At 52.7% G+C, this 19,069-nt stretch overlaps 1 protein-coding gene across 4 annotated transcripts; it reads right to left on the reverse strand.

The window, feature by feature from the left end:
- Positions 1-5,751: 5,751 nt before the first annotated feature.
- On the reverse strand, positions 5,752-19,047 carry MRRF (mitochondrial ribosome recycling factor). 4 transcript variants are annotated; one of them, XM_053961868.1, is made up of 7 exons: positions 18,930-19,047; positions 17,885-18,084; positions 17,476-17,631; positions 16,122-16,240; positions 13,246-13,337; positions 7,642-7,801; positions 5,752-6,237 (listed from the first exon to the last, which is right to left on the reverse strand). In XM_053961868.1, exons 1-7 carry the CDS (start codon positions 18,962-18,964, stop codon positions 6,160-6,162), a joined length of 840 nt encoding a protein of 279 aa, XP_053817843.1. In that variant the 5' UTR covers positions 18,965-19,047; the 3' UTR covers positions 5,752-6,159. The 4 variants fall into 4 exon arrangements, with proteins under 4 accessions (XP_053817843.1, XP_053817844.1, XP_053817845.1 ...); XM_053961869.1 differs by lacking the exon at positions 18,930-19,047 and adding an exon at positions 18,342-18,678; XM_053961870.1 differs by lacking the exon at positions 18,930-19,047 and adding an exon at positions 18,324-18,678.
- Between the last annotated feature and the right edge of the window lie 22 nt (positions 19,048-19,069).

The following is a 19,069-nucleotide window of genomic DNA, read 5'->3' on the forward strand; positions in this document are numbered from 1 at the left end:
GAGAGCGGGACACAAGAACCTGTGGTGGTCAACACCCAAAATCCTTCCCCCTATCTGCCCAAGGATGCTGGAGCCATGGGAACACCCGTGCCACGGGGACACGTGGTGCTGCAGCCCCACAGCCGTGAGACAAGGGGCAAAGGAGCAGCTCAGGGAGACCACCCACTCTGAGCCCCACGCAGGGAGCAGAGCTGTGGGGCAGCCAGGCAGGGGCACCCCACAACTCCCCACCCCAGGCCTGCCAGGACTGTGTCCCTCTGATCCCAGGGGATCTGCATGGCCGTGGAGCATCCCCGGGCTAACCCATCCTTGTCCATCCCTGAGCAGCTTCTCTGTGGGATGTGGTTCAGTGGGGGAACATTGACCGTGGGCTGCAGGGGACGGGCAGAGAACACGGAAGCTGAACCTCACGTTTTTCTGCTGTGAGGTTAAGAGGTCACCAGTGGCAAGTCCCCGTGGGAAGGTCCCTAATAGCCACAGAAACAAGGGCACAGCAGATGCTGGTGGCTGGAGTCCCCTCAGGGGACAGTGCTCAGGGCTAGTCCCCTCTGGCTCAGGGAGGCTGTGTGGGCACAGGGCAGTGGGGCAGGAGTGGGGCCAAACCCTCCCCCGTGGCTGAACAGGGCTGGCGGCCCCTTCCCCAGCTCCGCCGGGCACGGCAGAGAAGGACCCAGCATTTCCTCCGGCATGGGGAGCTGACAGACAGTTTGGGGGGCTGCAAATCAGAATTGAAAAGCCGGAGCTGGACAGGCTGTCTGGGAACTCGTAACCTGAGCCCCAGGAAAGGAGGACTCAGGAAAGCGCTTTCAGCAATCATATTCATCATCTTCAGCTCAGGCTCATTAGGCTCGCGGAGCCCAGCCCCGCCACCGCCAACGCCTCCCGCACGCAGATAGAGCCGCCGGCTCAGACAAATAAATGCTTCCAGCTTCCCGGTGGATGCGGCAGGTCAGGGAGCATCTGATGCCAATTACCCGCGGTGTAGGGTTCCCGGGCAGCCCCGCGCAGCGAGGCGGTTCCTGCGCTCCGACCCTCCCGCCCGGCTCAGCCCCGGCCACAGCCGGCCCGGCCACCTCCGCGTCCCCTCGCGTTCGGGGTGGCCCCGCGGATCACGCTCTGCTCCCAGTGCCAGGAGCGATGGGGGCAACCGAGGGGAGAATTCCCTGCCACAGGGGAAGAACAGCCCCGTGCCCCGTGCTTTGGGCTCCTCCATGCGGGACCGATCACCCCAGCGCTTCAGGGCATGGTTGAAAAGGCCGTCCCCACCAGCGTGTCACTGCTGCCACTCCCTCTCAGGCTGTCCCCACACACGTGCTCACAACAGGGACCCTCCTCCCTGCTCCCTGGCACGGGGCAGAGGGTGGAGGGACGCCCCAGCTGGTACAGCAGGTTTGGAGCCATCCTGGCCGAGGGGCTGGCAGAGCCCCGAGCACTGGGCCGCCCTTCACCAAGCAGGGGGAAGCGTGCTGGGGCTGTGCATGGCTGCGTGACAGCACATGGGTGCCCCACACCCTGCTGCGCCTGCTGTGTGTGGGTCCCACGGCATCCCTGGGGCAGCTCATGCCCACCTCAGGCCCTGAGCAAAGGGAGCTCTGAGCTCTGGGAGTCTTGTCAGATTCAGGTTCAAAATCACAATGGGACGTGGGAGCCCATGGACAGCGCTGGGGAGGGTCCAGGTGTCCATCCCGAGGGGTGATGGCAGCCAGCACAGCCACGCAGCCTCGCCAGGCACGGTGGTGAAACGGGCACAGGTGGCCCTGCACACCCCGTGGCTCTTGGGGACAGCAGCACGTTCCCACTTCTCCAGGCTCGGGCTGGCCTGGATGTCCTTAATTGCCCAAAGGTCGGTGTCCCCGAGCCCGGGGCCACGTGTCGGAGGGACTCCGGGCAGGAACCTGACACGGACACAAGTCATTCGGGATCAACGCTGGGGGTCAGGAAATTACAACGGACACGAACCTAAATATGCTGCACGTCCCCCCAGGTAATCAGGGGCCGGGCCAGATTCCAGCTGACAGCTTAAATGCCTTAATTCCTCAGCCGCTGTGGTTCGAGGGGGTCCCGCGTGCCGTGGGCTTCTCCCAAATGGTCTCTGAGCTGGAGATTTGTCTGTAATTGGAGGCGTGTTGCATTCCCCTGAAAGTAGCCAGGTCCCGCTGGAGGGGGGCTGCGGGAAGGCAGCAATTTCCCTTATGGCATTATTTACCTGATTAGAGAGTTTATTTTATCAAAATTGCTTCAGAATGGGGCTGCTCAGTGTGTCCAGCACAGGGAGCTCCCCGGTGGGGCTGGCGGCCTGGAGACAGGTAATTTGTGTGGTTAATGGGACTAATCCACCAGGCAATTACACCAATAGATTTCACGGCTGCAAAGTGCTCTGTTCCCATTAATTAAAAATCTGTTAAGAAGATTAGCACGTAAAGGTATCAAAAGAAATCCACGAGTTTCTTTCCCCACAGGCCCCCCGAAGGCGAGTGTGGGAGTGCTGGATTGCTCACATTAGCACAAAAATGATTCTTTTAAAGGTAAGGGCTTCACATCCAAAGTGACTGCTGACAGTTTACCCCGACTTCTCTACCAAGAGGTCCTTTATTTTTAATTACAGTTTTTTTAAAATTAGCCCTGATTGTTCGTGTGGAGTGTTAGTTTAAATATATTTGGAACGTGTGGTTCCTCCGTGTGTGGTAGCACAGGGTGAAGAGGGCAGCCCCTGGCCCAGCCCAGCATCCCTGCACGTGTCCCCACTGCTGGGCTGGTGCTCGGCACTGCCCGGGAGGGGTCAGGGGTCCGAACTCAGCATCCCACTGAGATGGTGCCACCAGGGCAGGAAATGGGATGGCAGCACCACCCATTGGTACCACCACAGGGAGAGCCACCAAAGCCAGCTCTGCAGGCACTGGGCTGTACGGGCACCTCCCCAGCGTGCTGGGGGCACACGACCCCACCAGTGGCTTCTCTGTGGCAGGGGACCTGTGCCACCACACTGCACCCCACTCCCATCCCCACAGCACCGCTGCCGGCCAGCCTGGCTCTGCTCAGCCCCTTGTGCCACTCCTGGTCTTTGTCCACAGCCAGACACGAGCAAAACAAAAGCAAATTCCCCAGCAGCTGAAGGTGCCATTTTTATGGCTGGGCTGAACGAGGAAGTATTTTTTGATCTGTTAAAAATCCTGAATATTATCTGACAGTTTATCTTGTTTCTCGAATCCGTGTCTTTGCAGCAACGCCAGCTCATTTACATGTGTATTGCGCCTGCCTCCACGGGTGCTGAGGTCAATTGAAACTCAAGAAAAGAGGAGAAATTTATGCAAAACTGTTGATTGCATTTGTATGTAATGAAATCATCCAATATTCATCTGACTATAGACTCTAATCTGAAAGGAGAAGTGAAGGACATAAGAGTCACTGGAAAGCAATAATGAGCTTCTGTAGTGATTAAAAAAGCACTTGAGCTTTCTGAAAATCCAGCCAGAAATCGTGTCTAATCAACACGGAATATAGGAGGCAGAGATTACATTGATACATTTTGCAAAGCTCACTGTTGAAAATGTATGCGCGCTGTAAACTCTGACATGCCATCCAGGGCCTGTTGGATACAAATCCGGGCGGCACAATCAGCGCCCGGCTCGTCCCTGGCACAAAGCAATCTTGGTGTCTCTGCTCGATGACTCACAAGGAGCGCAATCACATCTATTTTGAAGAGCAATGTTGTTTTTTAACTATGCGGAGAGCTTCCAGCTTCCTTGGAGTTTTTCCTTCCCTTTGCGTCCGTCTCGCGTGTCCCTGCGGCCGCGGGGCTGGGTGCAGCAGCTGGCAGGAGCCCGGTGCCTGCCCTGCTGCTGTCCAGCTGCTTGGAGCACTGGGACATCCTGGTGGAGCTAAGAGTGCCTTTGGGCAGCTTGGGAAGGGCACAGGTCTGTCCTGAGCAGGGATGGGCACAGGGATGTTGGGAGTGTGACCCCCCCCACCCCTCCAGGCCACAGCAGTGCCCACCAGGTGGGAACCTGCCAGTGCCCCAGGCTGGCAGGTGCTGTTAGCAGAGGGGTCCCTGCGAGGGCAGCGGGGTGTGGACAGCCCAGGGCACAGCAGGGGGGTCCGGCCATGGCCCTCCCTCACCCTCTGTCCTGCCAAGGCCAAACCATTTGGTGGCTGATGCGGCGTCACTGACGCCGACCCACATTAAAGCAGCCCAGGCGCTTCCTGGCCCAGGTCCCTTCCCCTCCTGGGTTATTTGGCACAGCTGGAGCTCCTTTCTCACCCGCCAACAGCATCAGCTGCAGCTTCTTATCAGCTCTGGGCGCAATCCAGGCTGGAACCAAGTGAGAGGTTCCTGCTGGTGCCAGGGGAGGAGTGTTTGGAGCAGGCAGACCTCGTGCTGCAGCTCCTGATGTGGAGCAGCAGGTGATTTGTGCTGCAAAGGGAAAGTGGGACCTGTCCAGGGCCACCCTGTGAGCCAGCCAGTGGTGAGTGCCTGTCCTCTCTTTTCCTGGGTGGTTCTGCTCTGGTTCTGTGTGACTGGGAGGTGCTGGGCTGTGCTTTTTTTTTTTTTTTTTTCTGTTTGTCCCATGGGGAGCAGGATGGACAGTGGGGGCACAGCACCCCAGGTTCGTGTCCTGTCTGCCCTGCTTTGATGGTACCAGGGCTGAGAGCAGTTTCTGTGGGCCCTGTGGCTGCTCCTGGCTGATGCAGGGCACAGGGGTGAGAGGAGGATGCAGGTAAATGTGTTCCCAACCATCCAGGCAGCTCTGTGCCCAGCCCAGCACCAGGATAGTTTTACCACGTGTATTATTCCTTGTGTAGTGGTAAATATTTGGGGAATTCCCATGTACATGACCCCCTGTAGCTCCACTGCCTGCCTCCACCAGCCTGCTGCCACCACCCCAAGGGCTTGGAGAATGGGGAGAGGCTGGAGAAGCCTCCATGAGCAGCAGCAGTTCTCCACCTGCCCTGGCTTTGTGGAGCTCCCAGCCCAGCAGCTGCTGCTCCTGGGCAGGTATCAGGGAAACCCTTCCAGCCCAGGCTGCTGTTGGGATGCTGAGGCTGCAACAATGGCAAAAAAAAAAAAAAAAAAAAAAAAAAAAAAAAAAAAAAAGCCCAGTTGATAAATGTCAAAAGAAATCCAGTAATCGGCTGAAAGCAATTTCCCGAGCTGTGGAACCGCCCTGGGCTCGCCATCTTCCTTTATTCATTTATCATGGTAAGGGCTTTGGCCAAAATACACAAAGCAGAGAAATTGTTGACATGTGGGGCCCTAGCAGAGCAAATCCTTCATCCTCCTCCCCCTCCCCACGGCACACAAACTAACTTTTGGGGAGTTGTTTATTTAAGGAGTGCAGAGCACTCGGTGCTCTTTGAACCCAAATGCCTTGGGAGCAGGGCTGGGGGCTGCCACCACCTTCCTGCTCCTGCCACCGCCGAGGCCGCCTGCTGCCCTCGGGAAGTACCTGCTCACGGTGAGGAGCTGAGCTGTGTCATCAGCTCAGGACCTGCTCTGCTTGCACCCCCTCCAACCCCTCAGCTGTGGTGCCAGAGACTCGCAGGCGTTTTGTAAATGGCTGGGGAGGCAGATGCTGCTTTTGGGAAGTTCCTGTGTTGGCTTTAGGTCATCTCAGTCCTGACTAAAGCAGCTGTGCTGACAGCACTGGTTTCAGTTCTCTCCCCACAGAGCCCCTGCCCACCCTGTGCTCAGCTCCCTCATCCCTTCCCACCCTGCTGCCGTGGCACGGGGCAGATGCTTTGGAACACATGAGCCAAGGGAACACAGCAACCAGGACCTGGCTGTCGTGAGGCTGCTGCTCCACACCTCGTTTTGACTTTATTTCAAGCAGAAATAAATGCTGAGGTTTGCAGCAGGACAGGCAGGCTCCTCTCGTGCGTGGCCCTGGCTCCAGGGGGCTGAAGGTGTGGGGCAAAGATGGGGCACAAAAGTGAGCAGGGCAGTCCTTCCTCTGGGCCTCCAGCAGTTTCCAGTTCTCCTTCCTGATATTTTATTTTCGATCTCACTTCATCCAATTCTGTTCCCAGCTGGATAAAGGACAGCAGGGAGAGCTCCCCCCTCCCTGCAGCACACCCCAAGGCTGCTGGCCCCGGGCAGGGGTGGGTGCTGGGGCTGTGGCAGTCCATTCCTGCTCCAGGGGCAGTGTGGCCATTGGGATGGGTTTATCCAAGCAGCTCCTTGGTCTTTGCTGCCAGCAGCTTGTCCATCTCCGTGGCAGCTTCATCTGCCATTTGCTGGATCTGTGGCAAGACAGTACAAATCAGAGCTCTGTGTAGGTGATGCCACAGTTTAAAGGGAAAGGGGGTGACCAAACCAGCCTTTGGAACAAAGCTTGAAGTGCCAGCAGACCCCCAATAGTGCTGGGGCAGTAGCTGGCTCTTCCTGGGGGTTCCCACCAGCCCTCAGGGAATGTGTGCCAGCGTGGCACCTGGGCTGTGGGCAGGGACAGGTCCAAGGCTCTGAAAAGAGATGCCCACACAAACTCCTGGCTGAGCTGCACAAGTGGCTTGGTCAGGTTTAACAGAGAGCCTCAGGGCAGAGACAGAGCTGCTGGTGCTGGCAGCAGGGAAGAGGGGCTTCAGGGACTCACAGGTAATGTCCTGTGCACATGGCAGGAATTCACACATCACGTAACAATCTGATTATTTCTGGTAAAAAGAAATAAAATGGTGATTGCACAAGCCCTGCCCAGGGATCAGCTCTCTTGGTAACAAGAGATGGACGTGGCCAGTATGCAAAAGGGATGAAAACAGGCAGGTAAAGGCTGGAGCACACCGTGTGTTATGCACTGGTTTCATGGGATCAAGATCTGCTTGTCTGGCAATGACCTTTGCTCATAATGAAAAATCTGGGTAGAAGAAAAGAATTCCATTGGAGCTGTTACCTCTACCAGTGCAGAACACCATCTGTGTGCTCTGGGAGAGAGGCTTCCTGCAGGGTTTGGTTACAATGGCATGGCCATTTTTCCTGCTTGCACAAACGCTCTGTATATCGATGTTTATTTTTGTGAGCACACACAGAACTGTCCCAGAGCATTTGCAATGTATCTAACTTTAGCTGTTAATAAACAAATAGCTAAGAAGTAATGGCCTGCCTTCAGAGGCATCAATTCAGCAGAACACTTAGGCTTGTGCCTGAGTTTATGCCCAAGTAATTGACTTTAGTGACATCTGCTCTTAGGGAATTAGGCATGTGCTTAAGTATTTTCCTGAACTGGAGCCAAAAACTCAGAACAGAGATAATCTTGCAAGCCTTTTCATTAATAACAACTGGAGCAATGCTCATTAGCACATTTGCAGTGGCCAGGCATGGCACGAGTGGTGGTACACCATGGTCATGGATTATTTTGCTCCCTAAATTCTGCTGGTTTGTGCAACAATCCCTCGTAGTAGAAAAGCTTTTGGGGAATTCTTTTTCCCTGTGTCAGCTTACAACGGCTCATATTCTAAATCTGGCTTTGAGATTGAAGCCCCACATCTCACAAATAAAAGGCAGATATAAATGTCATTGCCAGCTCCAGAAATTCAGCCCAGGACTGTCCATTGCCCCGCTGGGTTCCCAGGGCTGAGGATTTGTCAGCAAGGGCTGGGTCAAAACACTGAGCTGTGGGACACCAAAACACGGCAGGAGGAAAGAAAAATTACCTGCTTTTCTAGCAGCCAGATGGTATCTTCTGACACTTTGTTCTTGGACTTCTTTACTTGGGTGATGCTTTTGCTTCTCACCTTTCTCAGGGCCTCTTTGGACTTGTTGGTGAACTGCTTGGCCAGCTTGGCCAGGCTCTCCCTGTGCTCCCTCGTGACCCTGGGAGAGAGAGGAGAGGGAAAACACCGAAAGGAAAAGCAGTGTCATGTGTAGCACAGCCAGATTTATTTTTGTGAAGGACTCTGGGTAAATGAGTGATCCTCTCCAAGTGGTGCTGTCCTGCCCAGGGACACACAAAAGCTGCTGGTTTTAGATGGAGCTGGCTCTGTGTGGAGACACTGTGCCTCAGGGCAGAGGGACTGAACAGCTCAGGACACGTTTTTGCTCTGCTTTGGTCCACCTGAGAAAATCTGCCAGCTCTGCACAGCATTCCAAGGAAGCAGTCTTGAACCTAGAATGGAAAATTTCCAGCTCAGCCCTAAGCTGGGGATCTTGGACTGAATCTTGCTTTATAGTTCTTGCTGCAGTGCCTGAAAGTCATCTTGAAATGTTCAGACTTTCCTTACTTCCTGCTGCCAAAGCATGTGTGGGAAAGAGGAAAAATCCAGCTCCAGACTTGAAAGATCAAGTGAAAAGTGTCATCCTAAAAAGCACAAAACTGCAAAGCCAGGAGGAAATGTCTGCTCCTGAAACTCGGCTTTGCCTCCCCGCAGCTGAAGAGCCTGAATTATGTACCTGGAAGATAATGAGCTTATCTTTCACTCAATCTCAATACAGCTCACCATGACCAGGATTTCCCACCAAGATGATATGAACACCTGGGTTGACAAGAGGATGCTGCTGGGCATGGTAAGCCACAGGTAACTCAGACCAGGAGAACTTCTGGTGAACCCTCCCCCTGATGTGGGGCCAGTTCCTGCTGCGGTGTCACAAAAAAATGTTCAACTTTCTATCCCAAACTAAAAACTGGTGATGAGGGGGTCTGGGATAAAAGGCTCAGGAGTGGCTGGTGTGTCCCCTCAGCTCGGGTCAAGCTCCAGCACCTAGAGGTGACTACTGTCAACTGCTAGTGCTTAACATTAATATTTTAATTATTTTCATAGCTCTTGGAGTATCCAGACTGCCTGGAGAAGGAAAAACCCCAGTGCACTCCCTGAGTCTCACTAGCAGGAGAATGTGTGGGGGTGATACTGCAAAATAAACATTTCACAGGAGTATTTAGAAATTGGCTGCAGCAGCCTGGGTCACCAAAACCCTGGGGCCAGGACTCTTTCCACAGAGAGCTCAGGAAATGTGGGGTGAGTGCCTGGGCTCTGCCCCTCAGTGCATGTGGGTTACGGGGGGCTCTGGGGGCACAGTTGGACCCTCAGCCCGTCCCCACAGCCAGGTCTCTGGCAGCCATCCCCACTTCACAGTGCCAGAGGGAAGAGGTTTCCCAGAAGCAGTTAGTATTTACAGGAATTTGGGATGGCCAGGAAAGCTGGCAGACCCAGAGAGCAGCGCCCCAGCCCTGGCACCCAGGGCACCCCGGCCTGTCCCCACCCTGGGGAGGGAGTGGGCCAGGGAATGTCATGTGGAATCTCAGAACAGCCTGAGCTGGAAGAGTCCAACTCCTGGCCCTGCACAGGACAACCTCAAAATCCCACCCAGTGCCTCAGAGTGCTGTCCAAGCGCTCCTGGAGCTCTGGCAGCCCTGGGGCTGTGCCCATTCCCTGGGGAGCCTGGGCAGGGCCCCACCACCCTCTGGGGGAAGAACCTTTCCCTGATCTCCAGCCTAACTCACCACATGTGGCAAGAGGCCTGGCCCCAATGCCTGACCAGGAGGGAGCAGGGATCCCTGTGGTTCCCCTGCACCCCAGCCTTGATGCCTCTGGGGATTCTCACGTCCAACCTCCCCAGGCAGAGCCCCCGGCAGAGCTGGAACCCCCAGCACCAGCTCACAGGCACAGCTCTACGTGAGGTCGTGTTCTCAGGCAGCTTTTTTTGGGGGGAAGCAGGGAGTCAATCCTGGCTGCTCAGCCTGCAGGAGGGAGCTGGGAATCTCTCCCAGCCCCTGCTGGGTGGGAGGGAGCAGCTCAGCAGCGGGGCTGCTGGGCTCTGGGAGCCCGAGCTCGGCTCCGGGCTGTGCCGAGGGTATCGCTCGCCTGCCCAGGGCTGCTGAGCCTTGAAGGAAATGTTTTTGTTTATGCAGCACTGCCAGATTTCCTCTGCTTCTTGGCACGGGGTCACAGCTTTCATGCCTCCTTGTCTGTCTTTATTAACACCAATTTCTTTTTATCACCGCGCAGCGCCGGGGAGTTTCTCAGCGGGTTTTATGTTCCAGCCAGACTGTGTGTAAATTCTCAGCAATGCTACCAATAATGCCAGAAACAGACACTTTTCCAAGCAGATGCTGTTTCTGGTTAAGGAATCCATCAACATGAGCCAGGCCCCAGGTTTCTAAGGACAGTTGTTTTAATCCTGCCCTGAGATCTGGGACTTCTAAGCTGTTCTTAGCTATGTTTTCTTTTCTGTCTAGTAACCATTGTCCCTACCCCCTCTTAAAGCCAAAACAAAGTGTGAAGTGAACTTGGGGAAAGGGGGTCAGATGGGGAATGAGGACAAGGTCCCATCCAGCTGCCCTCCCCAGCAGCCCATGGAGCAGCAGGGTCAGTCCCTGCCATTCCCCCAGGGACAGCCTTGTCCTGCCTGGCCCAGGGCAAAGCCTGCTGAGTGACATGTTTGGGGGGGGGGGTCACATCTTTTTTTTTCTGAGAAATATCTTTTTTTCTGCCTCCCCCAGCCCTGTAGCCCTCGATGTCCCACCCCTGCATGTGGCAGAGCAGACCCTCAGACAGGACGAGCCAGCTCAGCTCGGCACAAGACATTTCTCTGGGTAAGAGTGATTCCTGTACCTCCAACAGCAGGAATTTCCTGTGAAGGAGAGGGATCAGTTAAAGGAAAGCAGGCTAAGCTAAACACTCTGCATTCATAATTGCAGACAAACACAGGGTGCAACATTTATTGCTCAATAAAACGCAGGCTCCTGATGATGAGCAGGAGCAGCTCAGAAAAGCTTTGGGGTGTTTTCAAGTGAAATTTTTTGGTCCTCTCTCCCCACAGTAGGTGTCTTTGCTTATTTCTTAAAGGGCAAAGGGAAAAAAAAAAGGCTCACAATGAGTCATTAAACTTTCAAATGAGTCATCTGGCTTTCAGTAAAGCATGTGTAAAAATATTACTGATTTACAAACAATATCCAGTGTAACACAATAGGTCCAAAAAAGATGAATCTAAAAATGAGGCAATACCATAAAAGACACAAGGTCAGGTCAAATTCGGCCAAGAGATCAACCAATACAAATGTTCCCATGGATGGTTTTCTTTCTTTTTTTTTTCTTTTTTTTTGTAATTTTTATTTTTAAACCCTCAGAGGCTACTTTTTATACAAATAAATATTGCCTATGGAGTGCTAGCCACACAAACAGGAGAATGCCTTGGGGAGCAGAGGGATCCTGGCAGGCAGCAGAAGTAAACACCAACGACACGAGTGTATTTTTTCTGTTAAGGCTGCACTGAAAAAACTAAACTGATAGAATAAATACTGAAAAGCAAACTCCATTTTTGAGTGCTCTGTTGAAACACTCTGGAGCACAGCTGGACCTGCACAAGGCAAAATATGGCACATGTGTGTCCAGCTGATAGGTCAGACTGAAGAGTGGTTACAATAGCAGGTAAGGGCAATTTGGATTTGGTTTTATTTTTACTGTGCCTCCCTTCATAAAGAACCAAAGTCTGCAGAACCAATATTAGTATTATCTCTTCATTTCTGATTTGTTGCTTATTTTGCATACCTGACGTAATTCTGCAATTCCACTGCATCTGTCTGTCGTATATTCTCTCATGAACTGCTGGAAATAATGCAAAACTTCTAAAAAATATTTTAAAAGCAAATGAGGGATATAATTATCTTTGCCCTGCCTTTTTCATTAGGGGGTTTTAAAAGGCTGGAACTGTTTGTCTCTCTCTGGTCAGTGGCTGAAACTCCCACAGCCCCAGACACGGAGCTAGAGAGCACAAGAGACTGGAGTGCCAGTGAGGGCAGGCCCACAGGGCACAGCTCCCAAGCCAAAATCCTTCACTCAGGACTTCCAGGCTCCCCAGCAGCCAGGAAAGGACCAAGAGCTGCCACCCTGACACAGGAGGGGAACACAGGAGCACACGAGGCAGAGCTTCCCTGGGAGGAGAAGCCTTGCTTCAGCTCTGCAGCACCACGGAGGATAGTGACAGACCGTACACATTTGTTTAAAAACACAGGATTTTGTTAAAGCTCGGGATCTGCAGTTTTGGAGTTTCCTCCCCAGCAATTCGTATTCAAGGATGACCCAAGTGCCCATTAACAATCAAACCACTGTGCAGCAACCCGGGAGCCTCAGCAATTACGAAGATAATGGTGCCCTCCTCCTCCTCTGCCTCCTCTCCTGAGGAATGGGGGAAGGGCAGGGAGCACAGGGAAGGAAAATCAGCAAATAGAATGATAATGTCATTCCCTCTCACCGACAGCAACGGAAAGCTGCAATTAGACTTCTCTGATCAAAATGCTGGGTAAAATTCCACAGAATGTTTAAAGGAGATTTACAGCACAAGAAATACCTGGTTCATCTTTACCAAGAAGTCACCTGCTTGTGCAAGGCAGTGCCTGTGCAAGGGGTTTGTGCACGCCCTGCGTGGGAGCTGTTTGTCTTTACCATGGTGTGAAACCATGCCCAGCCACACCTGCCCAGGGCATTCAGATGCTCCATAAGGTCTGAGCACCCACAGGAACTCATGAGTTTCCCTTGTGCCACCCAGCCCTGTGACAGGCTCTGTGTGTGTCAGCGGGTGGAGCTGCTGGGAGGTTTCTCATTTCATCGGAGTGGACCCCCCATTCCCAGGCAGAGCCAGGATCACTTCTCCTGATCCAAACTGAAGCGTGGATGCAGCAGCACCTCCTGCCTTGTCCAAGGTCTGGAAGATACTTGTGTTGGCTAAGGGAAGTGATGCTCAGCCCTTGCCTGGGGCAACCTGCTTTTCCAGCCCCATACCAAATTTTCCATACAGCCCCCAGTTACACACTGTGTACACAAAAGTGTGAGCAGATTTTTTGTCAAAGCTATGAATTTCCTTCCTCTCACTTTCATCAGCTTCTTTTAGTGCTCTCTGCAGCAAGGTGCTACTCTCCCCTACTACCACTGGTTGAACACTGCTGTTCTGGTGTAATTGCAGGAATTTAGAGCAGGGAGGCAAAGAATCAGCCCCTGAATTAAAGCAATACAGTTTCAAAAGCTTTTGGCACTCTCTTTCAAAGTGCTGCAGCCAGCTAGGACCAAGTTTCCTCTGCAGAGAGAAGATGAAAAATAAGACCAATCATCAGATGCCAAGATGTGATGACAGAGCTCAGACACTCCCAAGAGGTTTCACAAGACACTTCTAAAGGCGCAGATTTTTTCCCGAACCTGAACTACAGCTCTTTGGAGAGCAGCTGCATGGGGATGTACAGCAATCATGCATGTTTACCCTCTGAAGGGCACTCACTGCAGTGCTCTGTGTTATCCTGCATGATGATGAGCTCAGGCATTGATACTCACTTGGGAACTGGCACCCGAATCACCGTCCCGTCCACCTCTGGGTTCAGGTTCATGCCACTCTCCCTTATAGCCTTTGCAGCTGCAGCTGTGCTCTGTAAAACAGATCAAAAGGTAAAGGGAATTAGGAAATAATCATTCCCATATGCCAGAACTCTGTCAATAGTTGGCAATCCATCTCCATGGAACATGGAAACATTTACTTCTGTTACCAGCGAGATCAGGAAGTTACATTGGTGCAGAGAGCTTTGATCAAACCGAATGGGAAACTACGGCTGCTCGTATTGGGGTAGGGGGGCACAGAGGGAGGAGAGGGGAAGGGAAGCAACAACAAAAGAAAACTGTTTTGCTTCTCTGAAACTATTTGGATGGTTTGAGGCAACGCAGAGTGAAACCGCAATAAATTCCCAAGGCAGGGCCTGACTGTGGCAAAGGAGATGAAAGATTCTGAGCATTTAAAAATTCCAGTTGAATGTTTCCCCCTAGAAATCACCCAGTGCCAATTTTGAAACCCTAACGAACTTAACCACTTACTACAACCTGACCACAGGACAGAAGGGCAGTAGCAGACGGCTGACAACCAGTGCTTGTGCCCAGCTCTGCTTTATTTTACAGCTTATTTTACTGAGGATTAACTTCTCAAAACTCCCTCGCCGCTGGCTGGCACTCTGCTGTGCTTGGAAGGTGGGGTGGCAGGTCTGCTTGGTGACTGCAAGGTGATTACGAGGCTTCACCCCGGTCACAAGGTGTGAGTGCACCTCTACAGAGTGCCAGGCCTTGGGGTTAAAGCAGAGTTTGGCCAAGAACACCCACAGGGCTCTGCCAGGTCACTTCATTCTTGACTCTGACAAGCCCCAGGAGTCTTTTTTTCCTGTGGCACTCACATTTCCTACCAGGCACGGTGCTATTTCTGATACTCTTTGCCATCATTAACTTTAGCTCCAGGCTGCTGCAGTATTTATGTTGCTCAGACTGTATTTTTAAAGCTCAGCTTTTGCCAATTGAGGCACAAACTAAAGCTCTGCAGATTTGTTCAGGTCCCTCATGTGTGACATCACTGAATGAAATGAATGCTCTGCTGGTGTTCTGCAAGAGACAACTGCTGTCCCCTGAAACTACAAGGGCAGAGAAAATGCAACCAAAATGATCTCAGCACGTTAGGAATGTCAATGTGTTATTCCATGGACAGCGCCTGTTCTGCAAGAAAGAAATACTCAGTAAAAACTGTGTTGTTTAACATAGATATTGGAGGAGATAGAAGAAGAGGAAAGGGAGAATGAGAGAAGGGAAAATATTGCAATATTGCCTCCATCCTCTTGTAGCCCGTGAAAAAAATAACTGTATTTAAAAACCTAGTGTTGTTTGGTTTTATAATTCTTGAGAAGACAGACTTTGGCTCTGCAAGTCCTTTTTTATGATTATTTTATTTCTCAGACTCTTCAGGCAATTTTATTTGCTTCTCAGTGTCATGAACTACTGGCTGTATGCTGTAAATAATGACATCAAGTGATTGTGTCTCTAATGGTTTTAGTTCAATCTATCACAAAACAGGTATGGGCATAAAGCAACTGTAGGGAGAGAAATGGTTCAAGTGGTCCTTTAGCACAGAAAGCAAATGTAGACAATGCTATCTAGAGGATATTTAATTTCTCACATGCCCATTTCTCAGCCTGAGCTCCTGCCTGGACACGGGATAAGCCATGGAGGGACTTTCCTGGCCCTCTCAGCGCCGACACTCCGCGGGACCTCGCTGACGAGGGGCCTCCATTCTTCAGAGCCTTTATACACATGGGATACACTCTAAGAAACACTTAGGCATCAAGTGCCTTGCACTGACCTCCTCTGAGACTTTGCTGACTTAATTAATTGGGGAAAGCCTTTGCAAAATAAATAGAGATAAGCCCTGGCACAGCTCCAGCAGGATGAATTGTTAACCTTGCGCTCGCTCCTGCTGCCCTGTGCCCGGCTCTGTCGCTGGGACCTGCTGCAGGGCACCACCAGGGCTTGATCTGAGCTGGGATTTGGATTTGCTGCCTCATTCAGGGGCAGGTCTAAGGCTCCTGCAGAAAATTAAAAGGAGTTGTCTCTCACAGAAGGTAAACCAGAGCCCTTAATTCGGGTTCTGACCTGGAGGTGCTGCCAAGGGAGGAGCTGGCCAAGCTCAGCAGTGCCCAAGTCGAGCTCTGTGACAGCACTCAGCACGAGCCAGCTCAGTCCCACCAGGGAAGCTGTTCAGAAGGTCACAGGCTCCATCACAACTTCTCTCATGTACTCTCAGGGATATCACCAGCCCTGGTAATACATAATCAAGTTTCAGAGGCATCTGATGAAGTTCCCAGCACAAATTCCAACTACACGTCTGGTTCTGTGCATGGCCACGTCTTGACAAGGAACTGAAATGAATACAACAGGGCTGATGCAGCACTGCAGCCGTGTGTGCAGTCCAGGTGAGTGTGTGTGTGCTCACACTTCACAAAAATGCATGGAAATGGGGAGGGCTGGAGAGCACAGTGAATCCAGGCACCTGGTCCATGGTGCTTCGTGCTGCTTTGCAGATCCAACTGAGGGAAAGCGCCTGCAAAGCAAACCCCTGTAACTGTGGCACTCCTTGGATACAACCCTGAGGGCAACCACAGCACTCAGGAACTCTCCTCTGACCCTGTGCTGCTGCAGGTGAGCTGCTCTGGGAGCCACGTGGGGCTGGGGAGCTGCTGTCAGCAGCAAAATGCCCCTTCTGCTCTGTGTCAGCTCAAAGTGACACAGCCCAGCCCCAGTCTGCAGCCCTGCCACGTTTGAGTGATTTTGTCTAAATGCTCCTTTGCTCAGCATCAACCTGTTTGTTCCTGTGGCAATTATCTCCCCTCCCAGTGTGTCCTCACCTCAGGAAAACTGGTCATGTTCACTATCATGAGCTGCGGTGACTTCTGTGAGATCTGCCCCAGCTGGTTCAGCGGAAACTTCCCATCTTTTGTCACCACAGTTATGTGATCCAGGGCCCCTCAAAAGAACCAAACACAGGGAGCTTCAGCGTGACAAAACACTGTGCAGTGATGCCGAAGCAAAATGCCTCCACAGTGTCCCGCTTCCCTTCTGCCATGCAAAATGCAGAGGTTACAAAGGAAAACACAGTGTTTATTCAGACTTCAGGTGCTGTTTGTGTTCAGGCATCCCCTGTGTATCCACAAGTTAAATATTTCAAAGCTGCTCTAAAGCACAAAAACGTGAAAACAAAACTCCTGTTTGTTTTTGCTACTAGAATAGGAAAACTAAGCAGGATGGTTAAGAATTTAAGGGAAATGGTTATTTTTTAATTCTTACAACTTAAAGAAAATCAAAATGTTGCTATAAAAATCAAGACAAATATTGTCTTTAACTTAACAGCGCTGTCCTAAACCCCTCTATTTTTTCCAGGCCCCCAGAGGGGTGTTGTACACTGCCTAATTTAAAGTATTCAGTTTCTCCCTGAGCTACTCTTAATCTCCCTGAGCTGCTCTCTGCTTTCTGCTGCAAAATGTTAAGAGGCCAAAAGGCACATGGGACAGGAGGTACTTTATCAGTGCAATTAAAAAAAATACCTATGGTTAAAATAAATAGTTAAGAGACTGAGCTACACTTCCCAGCCCCATTAAAGACAGAAGTGCCCCTGCCAGAGCTGGGGTGGTGAATGATTCAAATTTGGTCGTTGTTTAATGTTAAATTTTATCCCTGAAACTTGATCCGCTTACCAATGCCTACCTTCAGAGTGTTATAGTAACTGCAGCTAAGGCAAACACATTCACATTTCTTCCTAAAACACAGAACCCATCAGTGAGGCTTGTACAGGTTACTGCCCACAAAGATGCACAGCAGGAAAAAGTTTGTATATGCCAGACACCGGCCCAATGGCAATTTCCAAAAGGATAATTTAATGGCAATTGGATTTTTCCTGCCCTACTGCACCATTAGCTGACAACCTGCTTCTTCATCACATCTGCAAACAGTTCAGTTAGACACTTTTGACATCTCCCACTTAAAAAAGCTATTTCCAGGAAGCTATTAACAAAAATGGATCCTTCCTGGTCAAGCTCAGGGTGAAGAAAGCCTCTAGCTGGGATGTCGGGGTTGTAGGAATTGGATGCCCAGTGGATAGCTCCAGAAAAAGAAAATTGATTTTGAAAAAATCTGAGTCGTCCATTACTAGGATTTGTATCCTTAGTTACAGGCTACAGAGCATCACACAAGGAAGTTACCAACCTGGTGAGGTTCTAACACTGAGATTTCTGCTGAAATCTTCTTTCAGAGCTTCTATGACTGCCTGCATGTCTTCATTGGTTTCCTCCAAATTGATAATATCCTCAACTAGGGCAGCACTGATATTCACTTTGGCTTGACTCTGCCCTTTACCTTTAGCTGCAGATTACACAAAAAAATTAGTTTCTATTTCTGACAAGTTAGTTAGAAAGTAGAAAGGAGATATTAAAGTCCTGGTCAGATTTAGCATCGAGTCTAAGATAAACTGAAGTAAAACCAAAGTTATTGTATTTTTAATGAGTAAAGAGCTCACCACTTGAGCACATCAACCAAAACAAATAAATATATAAAAATGCATACAAATATTGAAAGAGAGCTTGCAAAACCGTGAAAAAAAGCTGCCATTTTTTACCTTTTTTGGTAGCCAGCTGCCTGCTCAGCAGCATCTGCTGGACACACTGCCTGCAGCCCTCCAGGAGAGGGGCTGGGCAGCCTCCGGGAGCCCGGGGCAGCCCCCCGGCCCCGGCAAAGGAGGAACGGAGCAGCAGGGACGGGAGAGGACGGAGGCAGCGCAGCGCCACAGCCATCGCCCACAGCTCCTCTCTGACCCACCTGGAGGAGAGAAAGGCAGCCGGGCAGCTCGGCGGGCGAAACCCAAACGCATTCAGGTCTAAGTGGCAGCTCTGGGGACAAGGTGGCACCTCCGTGATGCGGGCAGCAGCCAGCCCTGGGGATCTGCCGCGACCACCGGGCAAATGCCACGGGAAGGGCTCGGTGGCTGCCAGCCCGTGCCCGCGGTGTCAGCACGGCCTCTGCACATCTGTCCAGATGTGCCCGTGACACCAACCCACCGAGCAGGAGCGGCTCACCCCGGTACCGGGTGTGCGCACATCAGCGGGGCTGGAACTTCAGTTTCTGCCTCACGAGCTCTGACACCCCCACATTCACCAGCCCGGCCCGTTCGGGGCTCCGGGGACTTGCAGCAGCTGCGGATCTGCTGCGCTCAGAGCTGCGGCGGCGCCGAACGGGACTCGGGCCCCGCGGAGCCGGCGGCGCGGGCAGCGGGGAACCGCCGCCGGTGGCCACCGGGGCAAGCGGCCCTCGCTGCGCCGGGGACACTCCACCCCTGTCCCTGCTCCCCGGTCCCGGTCCTAATCTCGGTCCCGGTCCCGATCCTGATCTCGATCCCGGTCCCGGCCCCGCGCAGGTGCGCCCAAGCCCCGCCCACCCAGCCCCGCCCCTCGCACGGCCCCGCCCCCGCCGCTCTCAGGGCGCCCCGGCCCGCTCGCCCCCGGTGCCCCGTGGAAAGCCGCGCCGAGGGCCGCGGACCGGCCCTGCCGATCGGGAATCGCGGGCCGGGATCGGAGCCCGGGGGCGGCGAAGGGGGAAGGGGAGGGGAAGAAAGGCGGGGGAGGGGAAGGAAGGCGGGGGAGGGCGGGCGCCACCGCCTCGCTCACCGTAGCGCAGCCCCGCGCGTCCCGGGGAACGTCATCGGCCGGGCCGCGGCGCGACGTCACAGAGCGGCGCCGGGGGCGGGGCGAGGCCTGCGCGGGGACGGAGCGGCCGCGGCCTCCGGGGCCGCCACCGCCGCACGGCC

The sequence above is a fragment of the Vidua chalybeata genome, chromosome 21 (genome assembly GCF_026979565.1).
Source record: "Vidua chalybeata isolate OUT-0048 chromosome 21, bVidCha1 merged haplotype, whole genome shotgun sequence".
Classification (NCBI taxonomy): domain Eukaryota; kingdom Metazoa; phylum Chordata; class Aves; order Passeriformes; family Viduidae; genus Vidua; species Vidua chalybeata.